This window comes from Chiloscyllium plagiosum, unplaced genomic scaffold, assembly GCF_037043375.1.
Source record: "Chiloscyllium plagiosum isolate Xiang-an unplaced genomic scaffold, Cpla_swu_hap1 HiC_scaffold_35, whole genome shotgun sequence".
Lineage (NCBI taxonomy): Eukaryota > Metazoa > Chordata > Chondrichthyes > Orectolobiformes > Hemiscylliidae > Chiloscyllium > Chiloscyllium plagiosum.
The window spans coordinates 18771562-18795739 of NW_028270173.1; the positions used below are offsets into that span (position 1 = coordinate 18771562).

General features: G+C 53.7%; 3 protein-coding genes across 3 annotated transcripts in view; 2 read left to right on the forward strand and 1 right to left on the reverse strand.

Moving 5' to 3' along the window:
* Window positions 1-1813: 1813 nt before the first annotated feature.
* LOC148140404 (uncharacterized) lies at window positions 1814-11863 on the reverse strand. The gene is made up of 3 exons (XM_087978708.1): window positions 11717-11863; window positions 3675-4047; window positions 1814-2396 (listed from the first exon to the last, which is right to left on the reverse strand). The coding sequence occupies exons 1-3, from the start codon at window positions 11861-11863 to the stop codon at window positions 2254-2256; spliced, it is 663 nt and encodes a 220-aa protein (XP_087834834.1). The 3' UTR covers window positions 1814-2253.
* Window positions 11864-13701: 1838 nt separating this feature from the next.
* LOC122541218 (E3 ubiquitin-protein ligase TRIM39-like) overlaps window positions 13702-24178 on the forward strand; it is a 68728-nt gene continuing 58251 nt past the window's right edge. The window contains exon 1 of the mRNA XM_087978861.1: window positions 13702-14366. Coding sequence (XP_087834987.1) covers window positions 13953-14366 — 414 coding nt within the window. The 5' untranslated portion in view covers window positions 13702-13952. The remainder of the gene's footprint in view (window positions 14367-24178) is intronic.
* LOC148140405 (uncharacterized) overlaps window positions 18670-24178 on the forward strand; it is a gene marked incomplete at its 5' end in the record, with an annotated part of 30433 nt that continues 24924 nt past the window's right edge. Inside the window, 4 exon segments of the mRNA XM_087979767.1 lie at window positions 18670-19149; window positions 21011-21128; window positions 21205-21675; window positions 21728-21960. Of these exon segments, the coding sequence (XP_087835893.1) occupies window positions 18670-19149; window positions 21011-21128; window positions 21205-21675; window positions 21728-21960 (1302 nt within the window).

Sequence of the window (24178 nt, forward strand, 5' to 3'; positions counted from 1 at the left end):
ATCCTTGTAAATCTCTTTTGAACCCTTTATAAGTTTCACAACATTCTTTCTTCAGCAGGGAGACCGGAATTGAACACAGTATTCCAAAAGTCGTTTACGGGCCCACCTAGAACAGAAGGCAGGAAGTAAAGTCAATGTGCAATACAATGTTAGCTGTCTTCATTGTAAATGCTTGGAGAATTGCTCCGCAAGGCAGATTTTGTGCTTAAAAACAACTGACTTAAATATTGAAAAAAATGCACCTGGGACTTGTGGTTCTGCTACGTGGTACACCCCCTCAAAATATTTTAAGAAGGTAGACTAGACCCTAACCTTTTCTTGTTTTTAATGTAGATGTGAAGCACAGTGCTCCAGATGCGTCAAACAGCTGGTCAAATAACTCAATGTGAAGCAAAACACAAGTTATTTAAATACAATAGTTAAAATACAAACAAAAGGAAGAGGAATTTAGTATAACTTACCTATTGGAAAACTTAATCGAATAACATATACAGTGACTATTACTAGGTAACTGTTCCAATATAGTAATGTCCCATAAACACACCCCTTGGTAAAAAGGCAAATTCAGACACAGATTCTCACATGCAGTTCTCCAATCGAAGAGGAAAACAAAAATCAAGAGAGGTTTCAGAGAGAGTAGCAGCCAGGAGCCAATCACTGAAACTTCTGACTCTTTGCAGACCTCAATAGCTTCTGATCCTACTCAAGAAAACCAAAAATTCACCACATCCATTTAAAAAAACAAGGTGTCCCAAGCTGGTTCTGGTAGACTGCTCGGTATATCTGCCTTACAACTTCTCTTCCAAAAAAAAGGACCAAATAGCTTCTTAAAGTCATAGCATCGTCATACCTCACAATTTAATTAGATTAGATTCCCTAAAATGTGGAAACAGGCCCTTTAGCCCAACAAGTCCACACCCGACCCTCTGAAGAGTAACCCACCCAGACCCATTTCCCTCTGACTAATGCACCTAACGCTACGGGCAATTTAGCCCGGCCAATTCACCTGACCTGCACATCTTCAGACTGTGGGAAGAAACCAGAGCACCCGGAGGGAAGCCACGGGGAGAATGTGCAAACTCCACACGGACACTCACCCAAGGCTGGAATCGAACCTGGGTCCCTGGTGCTGTGAGGCAGCAGGGCTAACCACTGACCCACTCTGCTGTCCCTTTGAAGAACGACACTAATGTTGACCACTGTTGGTTGTCATAACAACCCTAATGTCCTTTTGGAACAAATCTTACCAGGTCGGCCCTATACATGACTCTAGATCCATAGCAATATGATTGACCCTGAACTGCCCTCCAAAATAGCCAAGGAAGCCACTCAGTCTAAGACTAATAAGTGATGGACATTAAATACTGCCTGAGCCAATGACACCTAAATTTAATGAATAATAAAAGAAAGGATATTCCTTGTCAAACAAACAGCAAAGAGTTAAACATTTTCCAGCCCCTTGGTGTACTATAAATTCTAACCATTAGACTACTGGACTAACAAGGTAAGGATGCCATAGCCTGTTACAAAGTTCTCCAAAGTAATTTTAAGTACTCAAATCAGCCATTTTATTTCATATCAAAAATTTACATTATTCAGAAAAAGTCTTTATAGATACACAGTCACAAACGCAGTTCAGTTCAATACAGTAGCATATTTTAGATTACATTAGATTCCCTACAGTGTGCAAATAGGCCCTTCGGCCCAACAAATCCACTCCGACCCTCCAAAGAGTAACCCACCCAGACCCATTTCCCTCTGACTAATGCACCAAACATTATGGGCACTTTAGCATGGCAAATTCTCCTATGGACTATGGGATGAAACCGACGCAAACCCATGCAGACACGGGGAGAATGTGCAAACTCCACACAGACAGTCAACCAAGGCAGGAATTGAATACAGGTCCCAGGCGCTGAGAGGCAGCAGGGCTAACCACTGAGCCACCATTCGCCATGGAATTTGACTCTATCCAACAAATAAACCAAAGGCATCTCTTACTTGTGCAAGATTATATTTACATTTAATTGAGGCACCGGGGGGATCCTATAACTGAACAGTTTACCTTAAGCAGGAAGCTCTCAGAGGGTGGTCTTTCCCCACTGCCCCTTGGCAGCAGCTGCCCCAAGCTTTAGTTCCTCCCTCAGCACGTAGTCCTGGGCCTTGGGATATGCCAGTCTGCAACACTCGGTTGAGGTCACCCCCTTGTTCTGGAAGACCGACAAGTTTTGGGCAGACCAGAGGAACTAGCCATTATTTCAGAAATGCGTCCACAAGAGTTGCAACAAAGCCAAGGCACAGAACGAGAGAAGCCAGAGCCATCCTGATGATGTTTCCTGTTCTGACAGAGCTGACCGTTCCAGTCTGGGATGTATTTGGGAATTTCTCCTCAGTGACTGGAAAATGAACAAAAAAGAAGCGAGTCATACTCCCTTCTCTCGGCTGTCTCTCAAAGGGGTAAGAAAGTAACTTACGTTTACTCAATGACCTCAGGATACTGCAAAACATGTTACAGAAAATGCAGTCTGCTTTGGTGTGGGAAAGCCGACGGCCAGTTGGCGCAGAGCAAGATCCGGCAAATAGCAATCTGACCAGGCCTCTGAACTTATTCCATCGGCTTGTGAAAGATGTGTTTAGTCTTTCTACTGCCTCACATTGTTCAAAGTGTGCATTTTAACATCCACCTACATTAATACGCCAAGTTCCTAGGAGTGATAATGACCAACAATCTCTGCTGGTACATTCATAAAACCCCTACAGTGTGGAAACAGGCCCTTCGGCCCAACAAGTCCAAACCGACCCTCCGAAGGGCATCCCACCCATACCCATTCCCTACAACATTACTCTACATTTCCCCTGACTAATGCACTTAACCTACACGTCCCTGAACACTACGGACAATTTAGTTTGGCCAGTCCACCTAACCTGCACATCTTTGGACTGTGGGAGGAAACTCACACAGACACGGGGAGAATGTGCAAACTCCACACAGACAGTCTGCCTGAGGGTGGAATTGAACCTGGGTCCCTGCTGCTGTGAGGCAGCGGTGCTGACCACTAAGCCACTCAAGTTGACACAACAGTCAATAAAGCACACCAATGCATTCCCCAGGAGGCTAAGGAAATTCAGTGGGTCCACAATGACTTTTATCAACTTTTATAGGTGCACCATAGAAAGTACTGTATCTGGATGCAGTATGGCAACTCTTCTGCCTGGACCAGTAAGAAACTACAGAGAGTTGTGAACGCAGCCCAGTCAATCACACAAGCCAACCTTCCATCCACTGACTCCATCTACACTTCTCACTGCAGTAGGAAGGCAGCCGACATCATCAAAGACCCCTCCCACCCCAGTGATAATCTCTTCCAACCTCTTCCATCAGACAGAAGATACAAAGGCTTAAACCAACAGATTCAAGAACAGCATCTTCCCTGCTATTATTAGACTTCTGAATGGACCTCTCAATTTTGAAATCTAATGCTGGCCTCAGTCTTTGTGCACCTTCTCTGCAGCTGTAACACTATATTCCTCGCTCTGTCCTCCCTCTGTTCAATCACCCTATGATCTTTGTATGGAATGATCTGCTCGAGCTGCACACAAAACAAAACTTTCCACTGTACCTAGGTACATGTGACAATGATAAATCAAATCAAAGTGTAAGAAATGAAGATTACCTGCTCCCAGAAGAACCTTTAGTTTGATTTGACCCAAGGATGACCCTGATTCCCCCTTGACCTTTACGGAATAGGTCCCAGTGTCACTTAGCTGCAGATCCTCGAGGAGCAGAGAGGCATTTCCAGGGAAAAAAGTGGTGCGATGCCTGTAGGATTTCCAGGTAAAGAAGTGCGTGCTATAGTTCCCGGAGGCGTTCACGGAGCTCCAGATCAGGAATGGGGTCCGGAAGGATTGGTAAGCCCAGGAGATCTTTATGAATCGCTGGTCCCGAGCGCTGTAGGAGACCGGCAGAAGGACGGACTGATTTTCGATCCCACTCACTTGGTTCTGCTGCACGAGAACTTCAGCCGAGCTCACCCAACCTATCCAAAACTGAAAGAAGCTGGTTTGAATCTACATCCCAAAGTCAAACGTCATCCAACAGCGGCAATTCAAGGACAGAAACAAAAAACCCAAATAAGGTGACACAATGGTGGCAAGTGATCCTGATGGCCACAGCATGGCTCTGCTGCAGCAAGTCCTTCCAAATGGAAGCAGGCTACAGTCCCAGTGACACTGCGATGGACTGAATGGCCTACTCCAGTTTCCTATTTTCTGAACCTGTGACCTCTACTCCCCAGAGGGACAGGAACGGCAAATGTGTGGAAAGCCCACCGCTCCCCCTCCAAACTGCCCACCACCCTGACTCGGAAACACATCGCTGCGCCTTCACTATCGCTGGGTCAAAATTCCTGTAACTTCCTCTGTAACTGCACCCACATCCCATGGAATGCCGTGGTGCAAGCAGGCAGCTCAACACCAGCTTCTCAAGGACAATCTGGGATGGGGAACAACTCGCAGAATGCCTACATCACAGAAATAGGCCATTCAGCCCATCAAGCCCACACCAACCCTCCAAAGGGCATCCCAACCAGATCCACCCTATCCCTATAATCCCGCATTTCCCATAGCTAACCCACCTAGCCTACACATCCCTGGACACTATGGAGTAATTTAGCCTGGCCAATCTACCTAACCTGCACATCCTTGGACTCTGGGGGGAAACTGGACCACCCAGAGGAAACCCACACTGGGAGAGTGTACAAACTCCACATAAGGATGGGATTGAACCTGGCTCCCTGGAGCTGTGAGGCAGCCGTGCTAACCACTGGGCCACTGTGCCAGCCAAATGTTAACTAATACTTACATTTGATGAACAAAGGTAAATTGAAGGAGAAATGCTAAACAGCCTGATTTACTTGCATAAATTTTAGACTTACAGCCTAATGAGACCATTGGTAGAACAAGAGAGTGCAGTATACTTCAATAGATTAATTAATATCATTCATGACCATGGTATGTCACTCAGGCTGAATACTCAGCAATGGTTACTGAGAAATTTGCCAAAACTACTGAATTTCGTGTAACGACTCAACTCTTTTAACAGGAGCACGTCTAGTACATGAGGCAGCAATTGTAGGTAAGTGTTGACAGTAAAGACAGTTTTCCCTTCTGTTAATAACATATTAGATGCTATTAAACAGTAGTTAATAATCTTGCATTAACAACACAGAACCGAGTCCATCCCCAACACTGATAGCCGAATGTCAAATTGTATTTAGAAAGAAACATATTCACTGCTTCGACAGGTATACTTCAGTGCAGTCAATCAATTGAATGTCCAAACTCACCCATTGTCCACTCATGAAGCAAATCAGTGAGATAATAGGCTCAGGGAACATTCCTGTCCTGCAGTCTGCTTCACACTGTGTCAGCAAGGGGCTGGTTGCAAAGTGAACTGTTGCAAAGTTGCCAGTCAAACTGCAGGTATCAGCCTGGAGACTAGAAATAGCCAAAGAGCAGGGGAACCGGTGACATTAGAGACACAGAAAGGATGTGGTACCGGCTCAAACCACTGACCTGTTAATCACTTTAACCGCATACAGGGAAGGGAAAGATTTGAAGTAGCTAGACTTTAAAATATTTATATATATATATATATATATTATATCTATAAAATACACAGTAGTGTTAATGTATGGAAATAACAACTTAGATATGCATAGTATTTCACAGGAATGTCATGGTTCAAAACCTGCTGTAGGAAAGATGTGAAACTTGGAAGGGTTCAGAAATGATTTACAAGGATGTTGCCACGGATAGAGGATTTGAGCTACAGGGAGAGGCTGAATAGGCTGGGGCTGTTTTCCCTGGAGTGTCGGGAGCTGAGGGGTGACCTCATGAAGCTTTGTAAAATTGTGAGATGCATGGATAGAGTGAATAGTCAATGCCTTTTCCCCCAGGGTAGGGGAGTCCAAAACTAGGGACCATAGGTTTAAAAGGGACCTGAGGGGCAACTTCTTCATGCAAAGCGTGCTGCATGTGTGGAATAAGCTGCCAGAGGAAGTGGTGGAGGCTGGTGCAATTAAAGCATTTAAAAGGCATCTGGGTACATGAATAGGAAGGATTGAGAGGGATATGGGCCAAGTGCTGGCAAATGGGACTGGATGACTTTGGGATATCTGGTTGGCATGGATGAGTTGGACCGAAGGATCTGTTTCCCTGCTGTACAACTCTATGACCTGATACGGAGCCATAGAAGGAAGTGTTGGGTCAGCTGGTCATAAGCTTGGACATGGAGGTAGGTTTTAAAGAGAGCATTACAGGAAGCAAGCAAGGCCAGGAGGTAGAGAGGTGCAGGGAGGCAATGCCAGAACTGAAGGACCGGCCACTAATGGAGGGGTGTTTTGGGCATGTTGGAGTGCTCAGAATGAGAGAAGCAGAGATGTCTCAGAGGGTTGTGACACTGGGGAAGGTTACAGAGAAAGGGAGTGGTGAGGCCTCAGAGAGTTTTGAAAACGAGCAGGACAATTTTAAAATCAGGACATTGCAGGGGGGAGCCAATTTAATTGAAGCTGACTTTTTAAGTTCTACGTTTGCATGACCGGGGTGGGGTCGGTGGATCTTGTTAAATTCAACCAAGTGCAAATTCAATGGAAGTGGAATTAATATACCCTTCACACTAGAGATGGAATAGACAATGTAGCTTTGAAATAGAGGCATTAGTAAATCCTTTAATCTTGTATGAGATTGAATCTGGCCTGACAGTGTTTGGCTGAAGCCCTGCCAAGATTTCAACACGTTGTACAAATAATAACTCGTTACATGTGATATTAAGAAAAGGTGTGAAAAGGCTGTTGGGTCTCACTGAGCCAAGGTGTATACAGGCTGAACACAGGAGAAGATCTTTTTGTTCCACTACGGCAGGGACACTGACGTAACGGAATTGTGACAGCGCTGCCTCTGTGAAAAATTCTGATCCTGTCGCACCCAACTGCCGTGCTCTTTCCCCCCTGGAAATTGCTCCCCTTTGAGTATATACTACTGCCAGAACTACTTGCGAAAGCTCCCTTCCAGCCACCCACACTGATGCCACTTTCTAGATGGATTTTATTGTGCAAAACAGTTCCCCTCTTCTCCTCAAAGGGAGGCAATGTACCATGGGGGCTAGAAATGTGAAACAGACGCAGAGAATGTGACAGCAGGTCTGGCAGCATCTGTGCAGAGAGGGAGGAAATCAACAGTTAACATTTTGAGTCCTGTGGTATGACTCCTTCACTGCATTCGCTTCATTGTCACATGTGGAAAGTTTACAAGTCATCACTTATGTGCGATGGTATGAAGGTATCTAGGTTCAGAAGAGACTCTGACCTCTGCTCCCTGCCAGACCTGCTGGATTTCTCCAGCATTATTTTTCGGTGCTCCTCCTCCAACCTCTTTGTCCATCTGGGTCCTCTAATGACTCACCCTCCCACCAGTGGAAAGGCTGGAGAGTTTCCAGAAAGGGAATGGGGTGGGTGGGGGTGGGCTCCGAGGCAAGTAGGAGCATGCACCTATTTGACCTCGCTTTGGCAAACCAGGCCAGCGCATGAAGGGCAGTGCCAACATTGGACACCTGATACCAGCAAACATCGCACAGGCAGCGGATCTCCACTGGCTTTTCAACTTGTGACAATGCTGTGACTTTAAGGGGTGTGTTTTGGTCCTGGTTTATTTTAAAGAGAGATTTTGGGGGACAGCTGCTGAGCAGTCTATGAGAAGATAAACAACTTATGAAGCCTTGGTTTTTTAAAAAAAAGTTGGAACAATACAAGCAGCCTGACTGGGTGTGGTGAAGCTCTCACAGATCCAGGATTTTTAGTTAGCTTTCTGCGGCTGTTGCTGGGGTCTCAGCAGCATTGGAAGGCAGTAAATCTCTCCCAGCTGCTACACACTCTCTCTCTCTCAGAATTGTTATTTTTATGTTCCTTCCCCCTGGATTGGAGAACTGCATGTAAGACAATCAGTTTTGAATTTGCCTTTTTAACTAAGGGGGGGTGTTTATAGGATGTTACTATATTTGAACAGTTTATTCGTAATAATTACTGTATCTATTATTCTTTTAAGTTTTCCAATAGAGTTGTTATTCTATGTTCTTCTTTCTTTTGTTATGTTTTAACAATGGTCTTTGAATAAATTCTGTTTTACTTAATGTCGAGTAGTTTGACCAATTGAATTGCATCTGGAATGCAGCATCTGACATTTACCTTCAAAATAAGAAGGATAGGGCCTACTCTACCCTCTTAATATAGTTTGAGAGATCTGGTCTGGTCCATTACAAATATCTGTTAAAGTAGGACTTGAACCTGTATTGCAAAACATTAGCCTGGGAAGGGGGTTTTGGCATCACCACTATGCCACAAGCCCTTCTTGGACTTTGTAAGCTTCTAGGTATTGAAATTGCATTGAGGCACCTCATCTTCTGATGTGTACAGATCCCTTGCAGGGCTTAACAGGGACAGACAGTAGAAGAAAATTTCTCTTGGTTGAGGAAATCTAGAACAGAGAAAGAGGCAAGTCATTTAGTAGAGTTATACAGATGTACAGCACGGAAACAGACCCTTCAGTCCTACTCATCCATGCTGACCAGATACCCTAACCTAATCTGGTCCCACCTGCCAGCACCCGGCCCATATCCCTCCAAACCCTTCCTATTCATATACCCATCCAGATGCCTTTTAAATGTTGTAATTGTACCAGCCTCCACCACTTCCTCTGGCAGCTCATTCCATACACGCACCACCTTCTGCGTGAAAAAGTTGCCCCTCAGGTTACTTTTAAATCTTTCCCCTCCCACTTTAAACCAAGACTCTCTACTTTTGGACTCCTCTATCCTGGGGAAAAAGACCGTGACTATTCACCCTATCCACGCCCCTCATGATTTTGTAAACTTCTACAAGGTCACCGCTCAGCCTCCGACGCTCCAGGGAATACAGCCCCAGCCTGTTCAGCCTCTCCCTACAGCTCAAACCTTCCAACCCTGGCAACATCCTTGTAAATCTTTTCTGAACCTTTTAAGTTTAATAACATCTCTCCGAGAGCAGCAGAATTGCACACCATATTCCAAAAGTGGACTTACCAACGTCGTGAACAGCTGCAATATGACCTCCCAATCCACTTCAGCCCCAGGGCATCAATGTGGACTTCACCAGTTTCCTCATTTCCCCTTCTCCATCTCACCCCAGTTCCAAACTTCCAGCTCAGCACTGTCCCCATGACCTGTCCTACCTGCCTATCTTCTTTTCCCCCTATCCACTCCACCCTCCTCCCTGACCTATCACCTTCATCCCCACCCCCATTCACTTATTGTACTCTATGCTACTTTCTCCTCACCCCCACCCTCCTCCCATTTATGTCTCCACCCTTCAGGCTCTCTGCCTGTATTCCTGATGAAGGGCTTTTGCCCGAAACGTCGATTTTCCTGCTCCTCGGATGCTGCCTGAACTGCTGTGCTTTTCCAGCACCACTCTAATCCAGAATCTGGTTCCCAGCATCTGCAGTCATTGTTTTTACCACTGGGCAATAAAGGCAAGCGTACCGAATGCCTTCTTCACTACCCTGTCTACCTGCGACTCCACCTTAAAGGGACAATGAACCTGCACTCAAGGTCTCTTTGTCCAGCGACACTCCCAAAGGGCTCGTTTCTGTGCTGTACAACGCCATGACTCTACTAAATGGCTTGCCTCTTTTTCAGAGACTGTACTACCTTGTTCTAGATTTATTCAACCAAGACAAATGTCCTTCTAGTGTCTGTCCCCGTTGAGCCCTGTAAGAGGACTACGCCCATCAGAAGATAAGGTGCAGTTCCTCGATCCTGTGCTGGACTTGACTGGACGTATACCCTAAACAGAAGAAAACAGCACCCAAACAGCCTCTGAGTTACAATTTAACATGTCAATTTCACATAGACCAGGACTAAGTGTCATCTTGCAACAAAAGCTTACAGACTGATCAGAGTTGTTGCTGTCTGTTCCCAAATCCTACAACTACTTTAAAGTTTCATGTTATGCGGGCATGATCGCTCAGTAGTTAGCGCTGCTATCCCATAGCGTCACGGACCCTGGTTCAGTTCCAGACTTTGCACAGACAGGCTGCTTAGTTTCCTCCGGGTGCTCCGGTTTCCTCCTATAGTCCAAGGATGTGCAGGCTAGGTAGGTTAGCCGCGGGAAACGCAGGGTTACAGGGATAGGCAAGATTCTCTTCGGACGGTCGGTGTCGGCTCGATGGGCTGAATGGCCTGCATCCACGCTGTACGGATTCTATTCCATGAAACCATATGTACAACTCTGTGTGCGCAGACAGATCACAGTGATAGGTTTTGTGCTGGGAACAGATTCTGTTGAAATATTGGGCAGAACAGCTGATTCAAATACAGGTGGGTTGGTTTATTAACATGCAAATCTATTTTAATTTAGTCCCCTCCCAGTCCATCTTCCTACCTTGCACTCACTTTTGTTGTCCTCAGACTGCCCCAATTATCTCTGCTTGTAAACTGTCTCTTTAATTAAAAACACAGGTAATGTTTATGAAACGAAAATACTCAGCGGTGTGTGATAGCATCCCTGTGTAGAGAACACAATTAGCATTTAAGAACTCTATAACTTCACCAGTTTCCTCATTTCCCCTCCCACCCTACCTCACCCCAGTTCCAACCTTCCAGCTCAGCACCGTCCTCATGACTTGTCAATCTTCCTTCCCACCTATCTACTCCACCTTCCTCTCCAACCTATCACCTTTACCCCCTACCTTCATCCACCTATTGCACTCTCAAACACCTTCTCCCCAGCGCCACCCCCTCTCATTTATCTCTCCACCCCCGAGGGCTCCCAGCCTCACTCCTGATGAAGGGCTTTTGCCCGAAACATTGATCTTTCCTGCTCCTCGGATGCTGCCTGACCTGCTGTGCTTCTCCAGCACTACTCTGATCCTAACTCTGTAACATAGATGACATCTCAGCTCAGACAATATGTTAAAGTGGTATTCTAGTGCATTTGCAGAATTATATTTGCAGATACATTCTATTTCGCTCAAAAAGCACACAATCTGCAAGCAGTCAATACAGACAGTCAATCCATGTAATACTTTATAAATTCCACTTTGGAAATAGAACCAGTCTGACTCAAGATTAGGATACAGGCACACTCTAACTCTACCTTTGATACATTGACCGAGCTGAGATGTCACTTTTAAAAATAAAACCTTGTTATCTCGAGAATGCGACTTAAAAGTAGATCTGGGATTTTCATATTAATGAAGCGAAACCTGCAACCCATTCTAAAAAAAATGAAACACTTAATAGCAATCTAGGTTTGTTCAACGTATCATTTCAGTTGCATGACACTGTAATCTTTTGCTATAAATTCTGTCTCTTATGGTGCTGCTCCACAGCCACCTGGTGGAGGAGCAACACTCTGAAAGCTTGTGTTTCCAAATAAACCTGTTGGATAATAACCTGGTGTTGGGTGACTTTCAATTTTGCCCACCCCACTGGCTCCTCCACATCACTCCAGAACATGCCAGCATTGCAAAGGAACCACAAACAGTTCCTGCAGTAGCCAGTAGATGGTGCAAACACGTGCACAGAAATGATTGGCAGCAAATGGCTAAGTAAAGCAGAAAGATGAAAGACAGGGAGGGGGTAGGACTGAACAAGATTTTCCAACATCCTGCATTATCTGCATACCGTTTGATTTTCCTTGTTTCTGGACCTCTGTCTTGAACTGGCACTCAGCCACAAAGCACAGCTCTCCTGGGGTTGGAATCCCAAAGATGCACCATCCCCCAAGTCAAGAAACGTTTCCTCATCTGAATCCAAACCCCTGTCCTTCATCCTGAGGCTGCAATTTCTCTGTATCGACTTCAAGGTCAAGGGACGCCCGTGGCCAGTTTCACATGGGGGGGGGGGAGGGGAAGTTCTGGAAAGTTCTCCTCTGCCAGTTCAGCTCTGTTAAGTGAGCTCCAGAAGACCAGAATAATGCATCACTGGGTTTAACGCACTCCAAACGGTGCCACGGAGGGTGTCTCAGTGGTTAGCACTTCTATCGCACTGCCTCAGCGACCCGGGTTCGATTCCAGCCCTCGGGCGACTGTCTGTTTGGAGTTTGCACGTTCTTCCCCCATGTCTGCGTGGGTTTCCTCCCACTGTCCAAAGATGTGCCGGTCAGGGTGGATTTGCCATCTTAGCGTTCAGGGATGTGCGGTATAGGGAAATGCAGGGATGGGGTACGGGCTTGGAAGGCTCTTGGGAAGGTCAATGTGGAATCAATGGGCTGAATGGCCTGCTTCCACACTGGAGGGAATGTATTCCAAAATGCTCATGGAGGCCATTCTCCCCATCACGCCTGCACCTGCTCTGTGTCAGAACCCACCAAAGAGATTTACTTCTCTTGAATCTATCCCGGGAAGTGCTGGAGAAAACCATAAGACTTAGGAGCAGAAATTAGCCCATTCAGACATTCTCCCTGTATCTGTGTGGGTTTGCTCCGGTTTCCTCCCACAATCCAAAGATGTGCAGGTTAGGGTGGATTGGCCGTGCTACATTGTCCCATAGTGTTCAGGGATGTGCAGGTTAGGGTGGATTGGCCGTGCTACATTGTCCCATAGTGTTCAGGGATGTGTAGGTTAGTGTGGATTGGCCGTGCTAAATTGCCCCACAGTGTTCAGGGATGTGTAGGTTAGGGTGGATTGGCCGTGCTAAATTGTCCCATAGTGTTCAGGGATGTGTAGGTTAGGGTGGATTGGCCGTGCTAAATTGTCCCATAGTGTTCAGGGATGTGTAGGTTAGGGTGGATTGGTCGTGCTAAATTGTCCCATAGTGTTCAGGGATGTGTAGGTTAGGGTGGATTGGCCATGCTAAATTGTCCCATAGTGTTCAGGGATGTGTAGGTTAGGGTGGATTGGCCGTGCTAAATTGTCCCATAGTGTTCAGGGATGTGTAGGTTAGGGTGGATTGGCCGTGCTAAATTGTCCCATAGTGTTCAGGGGTGTGTAGGTTAGGGTGGATTGGCCGTGCTAAATTGCCCCATAGTGTTCAGGGATGTGTAGGTTAGGGTGGATTGGCTATATTACATTGTCCCATAGTGTTCAGGGACGTGTAGGTTAGGGTGGATTGGCCGTGCTAAATTGTCCCATAGTGTCCAGGGATGTGTAGGTTAGATGCATTACTCAGGGGTAAATTTAGAGCAATAGGGTCTGGGTGGGTTACTCTTCGGAAGGTGGTCATGGACGTGTTGGGCCCAATGGCCTGTTTCTACACTGTAGGGATTCTATGATTCTGCTCCACCATTCAATCATGGGTGATAAGTTTCTCAACCCCTTATTCCCCCACTTTCTCCCCCCAGCAGGTCTGGCAGCATCCGCGGAGAGGGGGAAGCAAAAAGGGCTGAGTTAACGTTTTGAGGCCAGGGACCTTCTTCAGATCTGGCTGCTGGAGGCCTTCCTGGTGCTGGTGGGAAGCGCTACTTAAATGCAAACCTCTTCGTCGCCCCTCTCCAGCTCCCGACCTGGGGGGGGGGGGGTTTCTATTGATTTCCGGTCGGGCGCAGCGCCGCCTCTCGGTGGACCATGGGGACGACAGCAGCAGCAGAGCGAGACGATCCCTGGAGACGTCAAAGAGACCGGCGACAGCGCCGGGGGGAAGAGGGAGAGAGAGAGAGGGAGGGCGGCGGTTCGAGTCCGGGCGCCGCTTTCTTAAAGGGGAAAGAAAAGAGAAAAGCAAAGGGGAACTCAAAACCCTTTGGGCGGCATGAAGGAGGATGGGAAAGCGTGGACAATTTAGGTTTGTTTTAAAGCACTTGAGGGGGATTTGCTTGTAAAAGAGGGGAGATTGCAGAAATATCTGTGTCCTTTTTTTGTTAAAGGGGGTTTTGATTATTTTTTTTTTAAAAAAAGCAAATAATATTAAGAAAGGGAGAGCGGGAATGGCCAGCGACAAGGAACTGGAGAACCTGGTCAATGAAGTGATCTGCCCGATCTGTATGGAGTTTTACTCCGAGCCCGTGATGATCGACTGCGGGCACAACTTCTGCAGGGGCTGCATCCTGAGCTACTGGGACAAGAACAGCGACAGCATCGCCTGCCCCAAGTGCGGGCAGGAGTTCTCCCACCGCAATGTCAGACTGAACCGCTTCGCGGCCAACATGGTGGAAAGTGTCCGCAGGCTGAGCTCCAAGCCCCGGGAGGCAGACCTCTCCCCCCGCTGTGAGCAACACGACGAGAAGCTCAAGCTGTTCTGCGAGACCGACCGTGCGGCCATCTGTGTGGTGTGCGCCGTCTCCCACGAACACAAGGACCACAAGATCAGCCCCCTCAAGGATGTGGCCGAGGTCTACAAGGTACACCCGGCAACCCCCCCCCCCCCCGGGCAACCCCCCCCCGGGCAACCGCCCCCCCCAACCCCCAAACCAGACACCCCCACCAAACCCAGCACACCCCCCAAACCCAGCACCCTCCCCAAACCCAGCACCCCCCCCAAACCAGACACCCCCCCAAACCCAGCACCACCTCAAACCCAGCCCCACCCCCACCCCCACCCCAAACCCCCCAACCCCCAAACCAGACACCCCCCCAAACCCAGCACCACCCCAAACCCACCCTCATCTAAAACCTAGCCCCACCCCAATCGTAGCCCCACCCCAAACCCACCCTCACCCTCAAACCCACATGCACCCCCAACCCAGCCACACCCCCAATCCAGCCCCACCCCCAAACCCAGCCCCACCCCCAAACCCAGCCCCACCCCCAAACCCAGCACCATCCCCAAACCCAGCACCATCCCCAAACCCAGCCCCACCCCACGAACACAAGGACCACAAGATCAGCCCCCTCAAGGATGTCGCCGATGTCTACAAGGTACACCCGGCAAACCCCCCCTCACCCGGCAAACCCCCCTTCACCCCCAAACCAGGCAACACGCCAAACCCAGCACCATCCCAGCAGCACCTCAAACCCAGCCCTAGCCCAAAGCCAGCCCCACCCTCAAACCCAGCACCACACTCAAACCCAGGCCCATCCCCAAACCCAGGCCCATCCCCAAACCCAGGCCCATCCCCAAACCCAGGCCCATCCCCAAACCCAGCCCCACCCTCAAACCCAGCCCCACCCCAAACCCAGCACCGCTCCAAACCCAGCCCCACCCTCAAACCCAGCACCACACTCAAACCCTCCCTCATCCCCAAACCCAGCCCCACCCTCAAACCCAGCACCACCCCAAACCCAGCACTACCCCAAACCCAGCCCCACCCTCAAACCCAGCACTACCCCAAACCCAGCACTACCCCAAACCCAGCACCACACCCAAACCCTGCACCACACCCAAACCCTCCCTCACCCCCAAACCCAGCACTACCCAAAACACAAACGCCCACCCCAAAACCATCCCCACCCCAAACCCAGCCACACCCCAAACCCAGCACCACACCAAACCCACCCTCATCTCAAAGCTAGCCCCACCCCAATCGTAGCCCCACCCCAATCGTAGCCCCACCCCAATCGTAGCCCCACCCCAATCGTAGCCCCACCCCAATCGTAGCCCCACCCCAATCTTAGCCCCACACAAATCGTAGCCCCACACAAATCGTAGCCCCACCCCAATCGTAGCCCCACTGCAAACCCACCCTCACCCTCAAACCCACCTGCACCCTCAAACCCAGCCCTACCCTCAAACCCAGCCCTACCCTCAAACCCAGACCCACCCTCAAACCCAGCCCCACCCAAAATCCAAATCCCCACCCCCAAACCCAGCCCCACCCCAAACCCAGCCCCACCCCAAACCCAGCCCCACCCCAAACCCAGCCCCACCCCAAACCCAGCACCATCCCCAAACCCAGCACCATCCCAAACCCAGCATCATCCCAAACCCAGCATCATCCCAAACCCAGCATCATCCCAAACCCAGCATCATCCCCAAACCCAGCATCATCCCAAACCCAGCATCATCCCCAAACCCAGCATCATCCCAAACCCAGCATCATCCCCAAACCCAGCATCATCCCAAACCCAGCACCACCCCAAACCCACCCTCATCTCAAAGCTAGCCCCACCCCAATCGTAGCCCCACCCCAATCGTAGCCCCACCCCAATCGTAGCCCCACCCCAATCGTAGCCCCACCCAAATCGTAGCCCCACCCCCAACCCACCCTCACCCCCAACCCAGCCCCACCCCCAACCCAGCCCCACCCCCAACCCAGCCCCACCCCCAAACCCAGCCCCACCCCCAAACCCAGCCCCACCCCCAAACCCAGCCCCACCCCCAAACCCAGCACCACCCCCAAACCCAGCACCACCCCCAAACCCAGCCTCACCCCAAACCCAGCCCCACCCCAAACCCAGCCCCACCCCACGAACACAAGGACCACAAGATCAGCCCCCTCAAGGATGTCGCCGATGTCTACAAGGTACACCCGGCAAACCCCCCCTCACCCGGCAAACCCCCCTTCACCCCCAAACCAGGCAACACGCCAAACCCAGCACCATCCCAGCAGCACCTCAAACCCAGCCCTAGCCCAAAGCCAGCCCCACCCTCAAACCCAGCACCACACTCAAACCCTTCCTCACCCCAAACCCAGCCCCATCCCCAAACCCAGCCCCATCCCCAAACCCAGCCCCATCCCCAAACCCAGCCCCATCCCCAAACCCAGCCCCACCCCTCAAACCCAGCCCCACCCCAAACCCAGCACCACTCCAAACCCAGCCCCACCCTCAAACCCAGCACCACACTCAAACCCTCCCTCATCCCCAAACCCAGCCCCACCCTCAAACCCAGCACTACCCCAAACCCAGCCCCACCCTCAAACCCAGCACCACACCCAAACCCTGCACCACACCCAAACCCTCCCTCACCCCCAAACCCAGCACTACCCAAAACACAAACGCCCACCCCAAAACCATCCCCACCCCAAACCCAGCCACACCCCAAACCCAGCACCACACCAAACCCACCCTCATCTCAAAGCTAGCCCCACCCCAATCGTAGCCCCACCCCAATCGTAGCCCCACCCCAATCGTAGCCCCACCCCAATCGTAGCCCCACCCCAATCGTAGCCCCACTGCAAACCCACCCTCACCCTCAAACCCACATGCACCCTCAAACCCAGCCCTACCCTCAAACCCAGCCCTACCCTCAAACCCAGCCCTACCCTCAAACCCAGACCCACCCTCAAACCCAGCCCCACCCAAAACCCAAATCCCCACCCCCAAATCCAGCCCCACCCCAAATCCAGCCCCACCCCAAATCCAGCCCCACCCCAAACCCAGCATCATCCCCAAACCCAGCATCATCCCCAAACCCAGCATCATCCCCAAACCCAGCATCATCCCCAAACCCAGCATCATCCCAAACCCAGCATCATCCCAAACCCAAATCCCCAACCTCAAACCCTGCCCCACCCCAAACTCAAACCCAAACCCCCAACCCAAACCCAGCACCACAACCCAAACCCAGCACCACACCAAACCCAAACTCAGCACCACCCCAAACTCAGCACCATCCCAAACCCAGCACCACCCCCAAACCCAGCACCACCCCCAAACCCACCCCCACTCCAAACCCAGCACCACCCCCAAACCCAGCTCCACCCCCAAACCCACCCCCACTCCAAACCCAGCACCACCCCAAACCTAAATCCCCAACCTCAAACCCAGCATCACCCCAAATCCAGCACCACACCAGACCCAGCTCCACCCCAAACCCAGCACCACACCAAACCCACCCTCATCTCAAACCTATCCCCACCCCAATCGTAGCCCCACCCCAATGGTAGCCCCACCCCAAACCCACCCTCACCCTCAAACCCACCTGCACCCCCAAACCCACCTGCACCCCCAAACCCAGCCCCACCCTCAAACTCAGCCCCACCCTCAAACTCAGCCCCACCCTCAAACTCAGCCCCACCACCAAACTCAGCCCCACCACCAAACTCAGCCCCACCACCAAACTCAGCCCCACCACCAAACCGAGCCCCACCCCCAAACCCAAATCCCCACCCCCAAACCCAGCCCCACCCCCAAACCCAAATCCCCACCCCCAAACCCAGCCCCACCCCAAATCCTGCCCCACCCCAAATCCTGCCCCACCCCAAACCCAGCACTACCCTAAACCCAAACCCAAACCCCCACCCCAAACCCAGCACCACCCCAAACCCAAACCCCCATCCCAAACCCAGCCCCACCTCCAAACCCAGCCCCATCCCCAAACCCAGCCCCATCCCCAAACCCAGCCCCATCCCCAAACCCAGCACCACACCAAACCCAGCCCCAGCCCAAAACCACCCTCACCCTCAAACCCAGCCCCACCCCAACCCAGCCCCACCCTCAAACCCAGCACCACACCCAAATCCTCCCTCACCCCCAAACCCAGCACCACCCCAAACCCAGCACCACCCCAAACCCATCCCAAACCCAGCATCACCCCCAAACCCAGCCCCACCCCACGAACACAAGGACCACAAGATCAGCCCCCTCAAGGATGTCGCCGAGGTCTATAAGGTACACCCGGCAAACCCCCCCTCACCCGGCAAACCCCCCTTCACCCCCAAACCAGGCAACATGCCAAACCCAGCACCATCCCAGCAGCACCTCAAACCCAGCCCCACCCCAAAGCCAGCCCCACCCTCAAACCCAGCCCAACACCAAACCCAGCCCAACACCAAACCCAGCCCAACACCAAACCCAGCCTCACCCCCAAACCCAGCCTCACCCCCAAACCCAGCCTCACCCCCAAACCCAGCCTCACCCCCAAACCCAGCCTCACCCCCAAACCCAGCCTCACCCCCAAACCCAGCCTCACCCCCAAACCCAGCCCCATCCCCAAACCCAGCCCCACCCCCAAACCCAGCCCCATCCCCAAACCCAGCCCCATCCCCAAACCCAGCCCCATCCCCAAACCCAGCCCCATCCCCAAACCCAGCCCCATCCCCAAACCCAGCCCCATCCCCAAACCCAGCCCCATCCCCAAACCCAGCCCCATCCCCAAACCCAGCCCCATCCCCAAACCCAGCCCCATCCCCAAACCCAGCCCCATCCCCAAACCCAGCCCCATCCCCAAACCCAGCCCCCCCCAAACCCGGCACCTCCCCAAACCCAGCATCAACCCCAAACCCAGCATCAACCCCAAACCCAGCACCACCCCCAAACCCAGCCCCACCCCAAACCCAGCCCCACCCCAAACCCAGCCCCACCCCAAACCCAGCCCAACTCCAAACCCGGCCCCACCCCCAAACCCGGCCCCACCCCCAAACCCGGCCCCACCCCCAAACCCGGCCCCACCCCAAACCCAGCACCACCCACAAACCCAGCCCCACCCGAAACCCAGCACCACTCCAAACCCATCCCAAACCCAGCACCAACCCCAAACCCAGCACCAACTCCAAACCCAGCATCACCCCCAAACCCAGCCTCACCCCAAACCCAGCCCCACCCCACGAACACAAGGACCACAAGATCAGACCCCTCAAGGATGTCGCCGAGGTCTACAAGGTACACCCGGCAAACCCCCCCTCACCCGGCAAACCCCCCTTCACCCCCAAACCAGGCAACACGCCAAACCCAGCACCATCCCAGCCCCACCTCAAACCCAGCCCTAGCCCAAACCCAGCCCCACCCTCAAACCCAGCCCCACCCTCAAACCCAGCCCCACCCTCAAACCCAGCCCCACCCTCAAACCCAGCCCCACCCTCAAACCCAGCCCCACCCCCAAACCCAGCCCCACCCCCAAACCCAGCCCCACCCCCAAACCCAGCCCCACCCCCAAACCCTCGCTCACCCCCAAACCCAGCACCATACCCAAACCCAGCACCATACCCAAACCCAGCACCATCCCCAAACCCAGCACCCCCCCTAAACCCTCCCTCACCCCCAAACCCAGCCCCCCCCAAACCCGGCCCCACCCCCAAACCCGGCCCCACCCCCAAACCCAGTCCCACCCCAAACCCAGCACCGCCCACAAACCCAGCCCCACCCCAAACCCAGCACCACTCCAAACCCATCCCAAACCCAGCACCAACTCCAAACCCAGCATCACCCCCAAACCCAGCCTCACCCCAAACCCAGCCCCACCCCACGAACACAAGGACCACAAGATCAGACCCCTCAAGGATGTCGCCGAGGTCTACAAGGTACACCCGGCAAACCCCCCCTCACCCGGCAAACCCCCCTTCACCCCCAAACCAGGCAACACGCCAAACCCAGCACCATCCCAGCACCACCTCAAACCCAGCCCTAGCCCAAACCCAGCCCCACCCTCAAACCCAGCCCCACCCTCAAACCCAGCCCCACCCTCAAACCCAGCCCCACCCTCATACCCAGCCCCACCCCCAAACCCAGCCCCACCCCCAAACCCTCGCTCACCCCCAAACCCAGCACCATACCCAAACCCAGCACCATCCCCAAACCCAGCACCATCCCCAAACCCAGCACCCCCCCTAAACCCTCCCTCACCCCCAAACCCAGCCCCCCCCAAACCCAGCCCCACTCCAAACCCAGCCCCACTCCAAACCCAGCCCCACTCCAAACCCAGCCCCACTCCAAACCCAGCCCCACTCCAAACCCAGCCCCACTCCAAACCCAGCCCCACTCCAAACCCAGCCCCACCCCAAACCCGGCCCCACTCCAAACCCGGCACCACCCCAAACCCGGCACCACCCCAAACCCGGCACCACCCCAAACCCGGCACCACCCCAAACACAAACGCCCACCCCAAATGCAGCCCCACCCCAAACCCACCCTCACCCTCAAACCCACCCTCACCCTCAAACCCAGCCCAACCCCAACCCAGCCCCACCCCAAACCCAGCACCACACCAAACCCACCCTCATCTCAAACCTAGCCCCACCCCAATCGTAGCCCCACCCTAATCGTAGCCCCACCCCAATCGTAGCCCCACCGCAAACCCACCCTCACCCTCAAACCCACCTGCACCCTCAAACCCAGCCCCACCACAAACCCAGCCCCACCCTCAAACCCAGCCCCACCCCAAACCCAGCACACACCCCAAACCCACCCCAAACCCAGCACCACCCTCAAACCAGGCACCACCCCCAAACCCAGCACCACCCCCAAACCCAGCACCACCCCCAAACCCAGCACCACCCCCAAACCCAGCCCCACCCCACGAACACAAGGACCACAAGATCAGCCCACTCAAGGATGTCGCCGAGGTCTATAAGGTACACCCAGCAAACTCCCCTCACCCGGCAAACCCCCCTTCACCCCAAACCAGGCAACATGCCAAACCCAGCCCCATCCCCAAACCCAGCCCCATCCCCAAACCCAGCCCCATCCCCAAACCCAGCCCCACCTCCAAACCCAGCCCCACCTCCAAACCCAGCCCCACCTCCAAACCCAGCCCCACCTCCAAACCCAGCCCCACCTCCAAACCCAGCCCCACCTCCAAACCCAGCCCCACCTCCAAACCCAGCCCCACCTCCAAACCCAGCCCCACCTCCAAACCCAGCCCCACCTCCAAACCCAGCCCTACCTCCAAACCCAGCCCCACCTCCAAACCCAGCCCCACTCACAGACCCAGCCCCATCCCCAAACCCAGCCCCATCCCCAAACCCAGCCCCAGCCCAAAACCACCCTCACCCTCAAACACAGCCCCACCCCAACCCAGCCCCACCCCCAAACCCAGCCCCATCCCCAAACCCAGCCCCAGCCCAAAACCACCCTCACCCTCAAACCCAGCCCCACCCCAACCCAGCCCCATCCCCAAACCCAGCCCCATCCCCAAACCCAGCCCCATCCCCAAACCCAGCCCCATCCCCAAACCCAGCCCCATCCCCAAACCCAGCCCCATCCCCAAACCCAGCCCCATCCCCAAACCCAGCCCCATCCCCAAACCCAGCCCCATCCCCAAACCCAGCCCCATCCCCAAACCCAGCCCTATCCCCAAACCCAGCCCCATCCCCAAACCCAGCCCCATCCCCAAACCCAGCACCACCCCAAACACAAATGCCCACCCCAATTGCAGCCCCACCAGAAATCCAGCCCCACCCCAATCCCACCCTCACCCTCAATCCCACCCTCACCCTCAAACCCACCCTCACCCTCAAACCCAGCCCCACACCAACCCAGCCCTACCCCAAACCCAGCACCACACCAAACCCACCCTCATCTCAAACCTAGCCCCACCCCAATCGTAGCCCCACCCCAATTGTAGCCCCACCGCAAACCCACCCTCTCCCTCAAACCCACCTGCACCCTCAAACCCAGCCCCACCAACAAACCCAGCCCCACCCCCAAACCCAAATCCCCACCCCCAAACCCAGCCCCACCCACAAACCCAGCCCCATCCCCAAACCCAGCACCATCTGAAACCCAAATCCCCAAACCCAAACCCAGCCCCACCCCAAACCCAGCCCCACCCCAAACCCAGCCCCATCCCAAACCTGGCACCACACCCAAACCCACCCCAAAACCGGCACCATCCCCAAATCCAGCACCACCCCAAACCTAGCACCATCCCAAACCCAGCACCACACCCAAACCCACCCCAAACCCGGCACCTCCCCCAAACCCGGCACCTCCCCCAAACCCGGCACCTCCCCCAAACCCGGCACCTCCCCCAAGCCCAGCCCCACCCCCCAAATCCAGCCCCACCCCCATCCCCATACCCAGCCCCATCCCCAAACCCCATCCCCAAACCCAGCACCATCCGAAACCCAAATCCCCAACCCCAAACCCTGCCCCACCCCAAACCCACCCCCACGCCAAACCCAGCACCAGCCCAAACCCAGGACCACCCCAAACCCAAACCCAAACCCCCACCCCAAACCCAAACCCCCACCCCAAACCCGGCACCACCCCCAAACCCGGCACCATCCCAAACCTAGCACCACACCCAAACCCACCCCAAACCCGGCACCACCCCCAAACCCAGCACCACCCCCAAACCCAGCGCCATCCCAAACCCAGCACCACCCCAAACACAAACGCCCACCCCGAACCCAGCCCTACCCCGAACCCACCCTCATCCTCAAACCCACCCTCATCCTCAAACCCACCCTCATCCTCAAACCCACCCTCACCCTCAAACCCAGCCCCACCCTCAAACCCAGCCCCACCCCAACCCTAGCACCACACCAAACCCACCCTCATCTCAAACCTAGCCCCACCCCAATCGTAGCCCCACCCCAATCGTAGCCCCACCCCAAACCCACCGTCACCCTCAAACTCACCCTCACCCTCAAACCCAGCCCCACCCTCAAACCCAGCCCCACCCCAAACCCAGCACCATCCAAAAGCCAAGTCCCCCACCCCAAACCCTGCCCCACCCCAAACCCACCCCTACCCCAAACCCAGCACCACCCCAAACCCAAACCCCCACCCCAAACCCAGCACCATCCCAAACCCAAACCCCCAGACCAAACCCAGCACCACCCCAAACCCTCCCTCACCCTCAAACCCAGCCCCAACCCAAACCCAGCCCCATCCGGTAACACAGCACTACCCCAAACCCTGCCCCACCCCACACCCAGCCCCACCCGGAAATCCAGCCCCACCCGGAAACCCCGCCCCACCCCAAACGCAGCCCCACCCGGTAACCCTGCCCCACCCGGTAACCCTGCCCCACCCGGAAACCCTGCCCCACCCGGAAACCCTGCCCCACCCAAACCCTGCCCCACCCAAACCCTGCCCCTCCCCAAATCCGGCCCCACCCAAACCCTGCCCCTCCCCAAATCCGGCCCCACTCCAAACCCAGCACCACCCCAATCCGAAATCCCCAACCTCAAACCCAGCACCACCCCAAACCCTAATCCCCCACCCCAAACCCTAATCCCCCACCCCAAACCCTGCCCCACCCCAAACCCAAACCCCCACCCAAACCCAGCACCACGCCAAACACAGCACCACCCCAAACACAGCACCACACCAAACCCTCCCTTCCCCTCAAACCCAGCACCACCCCAAACCCTCCCTCACCCTCAAACCCAGCCCCACTCCAAACCCAGCCCCACTCCAAACCCTGCCCCACTCCAAACCCTGCCCCACCCCAAACCCTCCCTCACCCTCAAACCCAGCCCCACTCCAAACCCAGCACCACCCCAAACCCAGCCCAACCCGGAAACCCAGCCCCACCCCCAAACCCAGCCCCACCGCAAACCCACCCTCACCCTCAAACTCAGCCCCAACCCAACGCAGCCTCACCCCA

What these genes read in the sequence shown, in the direction of transcription:
- LOC148140404 (XM_087978708.1), bottom strand. Translation starts at nt 11,863, where the DNA reads ATGAAGGACAGGGGTTTGGATTCAGATGAGGAAACGTTTCTTGACTTG. An exon ending in GAAACAAGGAAAATCAAACG is followed by an intron (nt 4,048 to 11,716) that starts GTATGCAGATAA and finishes AGCTTCTTTCAG; the next exon opens with TTTTGGATAGGTTGGGTGAG. An exon ending in AAAGGTTCTTCTGGGAGCAG is followed by an intron (nt 2,397 to 3,674) that starts GTAATCTTCATT and finishes TTCATTTTCCAG; the next exon opens with TCACTGAGGAGAAATTCCCA.